The sequence below is a fragment of the Propithecus coquereli genome, unplaced genomic scaffold (assembly GCF_000956105.1).
Source record: "Propithecus coquereli isolate 6110/MARCELLA unplaced genomic scaffold, Pcoq_1.0 Scaffold27, whole genome shotgun sequence".
Classification (NCBI taxonomy): Eukaryota; Metazoa; Chordata; class Mammalia; order Primates; family Indriidae; genus Propithecus; species Propithecus coquereli.
In genome coordinates, this window is record NW_012148285.1 from 875,548 (window position 1) to 876,765 (window position 1,218).

Consider the following 1,218-nt stretch of genomic DNA (forward strand, 5'->3'; position numbering starts at 1 on the left):
TGAGAAGGGTGGGACGGGCTGCGGTCCTTGTTCTTACACTTTGGTTCTTGTGCGGGGTCCTTTGGCTAGGGGACCCTTTCTCCAAACTGTCCCCCACATCAAGAACCTGCCTTCCTGCCGTGAACGCATACAGTAAGTGTCCAATAAATGTGCCTGGAATAGAAGGCAAAGGCGCTGGCGCCAAGGAGGCTGCCCAGGGTAGGGGCGAGGCAGAGGGGCTCCCAGCGGCTCAGGGGTCCCGGCCCCGCAGCCTCTCGGCGCAGCGCCCTCGGCCGGCGGGCGCGGAGGCGGGGGCAGCGGGGCTGGCGCGGCCCGGGGCGGGGGCGGGAAAGGGGCGGGCGCGGGGGCGGCGCCGCAGCCGAGTCCCAGCCTGAGCCCGAGGCGACGCGAGCCAGCGGAGCAGCCGAGGCCGCCACCGGTCCCCGCGCCGCCCCTGCGCCCCTGCTTGCGGGCGAGGCCCGGGAGCGCGGGGCCAGCCGGGGCCGGCCGGTGGGCAGCGGCGCCATGGCCGCGCCAGAGGCCCTGCGGCCGCGCCTGTGCCGCTTGGTGCGCGGCGAGCAGGGCTACGGCTTCCACCTGCATGGCGAGAAGGGCCGTCGCGGGCAGTTCATCCGGCGCGTGGAGCCCGGCTCCCCCGCCGAGGCGGCCGCGCTGCGCGCCGGGGACCGCCTGGTCGAGGTCAACGGCGTCAACGTGGAGGGCGAGACGCACCACCAGGTGGGTGCCCGCCCCGCCGCGGCCCTCCCCGGGGAGCGCGTCCCTGCTGGGCCAGGCGGGGGTCGCCCCTGGGCCTGCGGAGCTCCTGGGGGGCGGTGGGGACGTGGCCAGGAGGCGGCGGCCGCCAGCCTCCTTCCTCGCCTCCCCGCAGGAAGCTCAGTCCTGCACCGGGGGTGGGGGGGCATCCTGGCAGGGAGGGGCCCGCACTGCGGCTGCTTCGGCCCTGGGCCCTCGATGTACCTACCATGTGTCAGGGTGTCGGCAACTTGGGGGGTCTCCGTGCAGGTGGGGACCTGGGTGCTGTTGTGTGTACGTGCGCGCGTGTGCACGCAGCTGGGTATGTGTGTGTGGGCCGGTCTGGGGTCATCCATGTGTGTACACATCTGGCCGTGTGCACCCAGGAGGGGTCACAGTAAGGGCATCCCTGTGTGTGTGTCCATCTGTGATGTGTGTGCTGGACTGTGTGCATTGAGTATACAGGTCTGCACGCCTAAGTGTGAG

At 72.1% G+C, this 1,218-nt stretch overlaps 1 protein-coding gene across 1 annotated transcript in view; it reads left to right on the forward strand.

Annotated features, from left to right (window-relative positions):
* Positions 1-366: 366 nt before the first annotated feature.
* Positions 367-1,218, forward strand: part of SLC9A3R2 (solute carrier family 9, subfamily A (NHE3, cation proton antiporter 3), member 3 regulator 2) — a 10,890-nt gene continuing 10,038 nt past the window's right edge. The window contains exon 1 of the mRNA XM_012647641.1: positions 367-717. Coding sequence (XP_012503095.1) covers positions 505-717 — 213 coding nt within the window. The 5' untranslated portion in view covers positions 367-504. The remainder of the gene's footprint in view (positions 718-1,218) is intronic.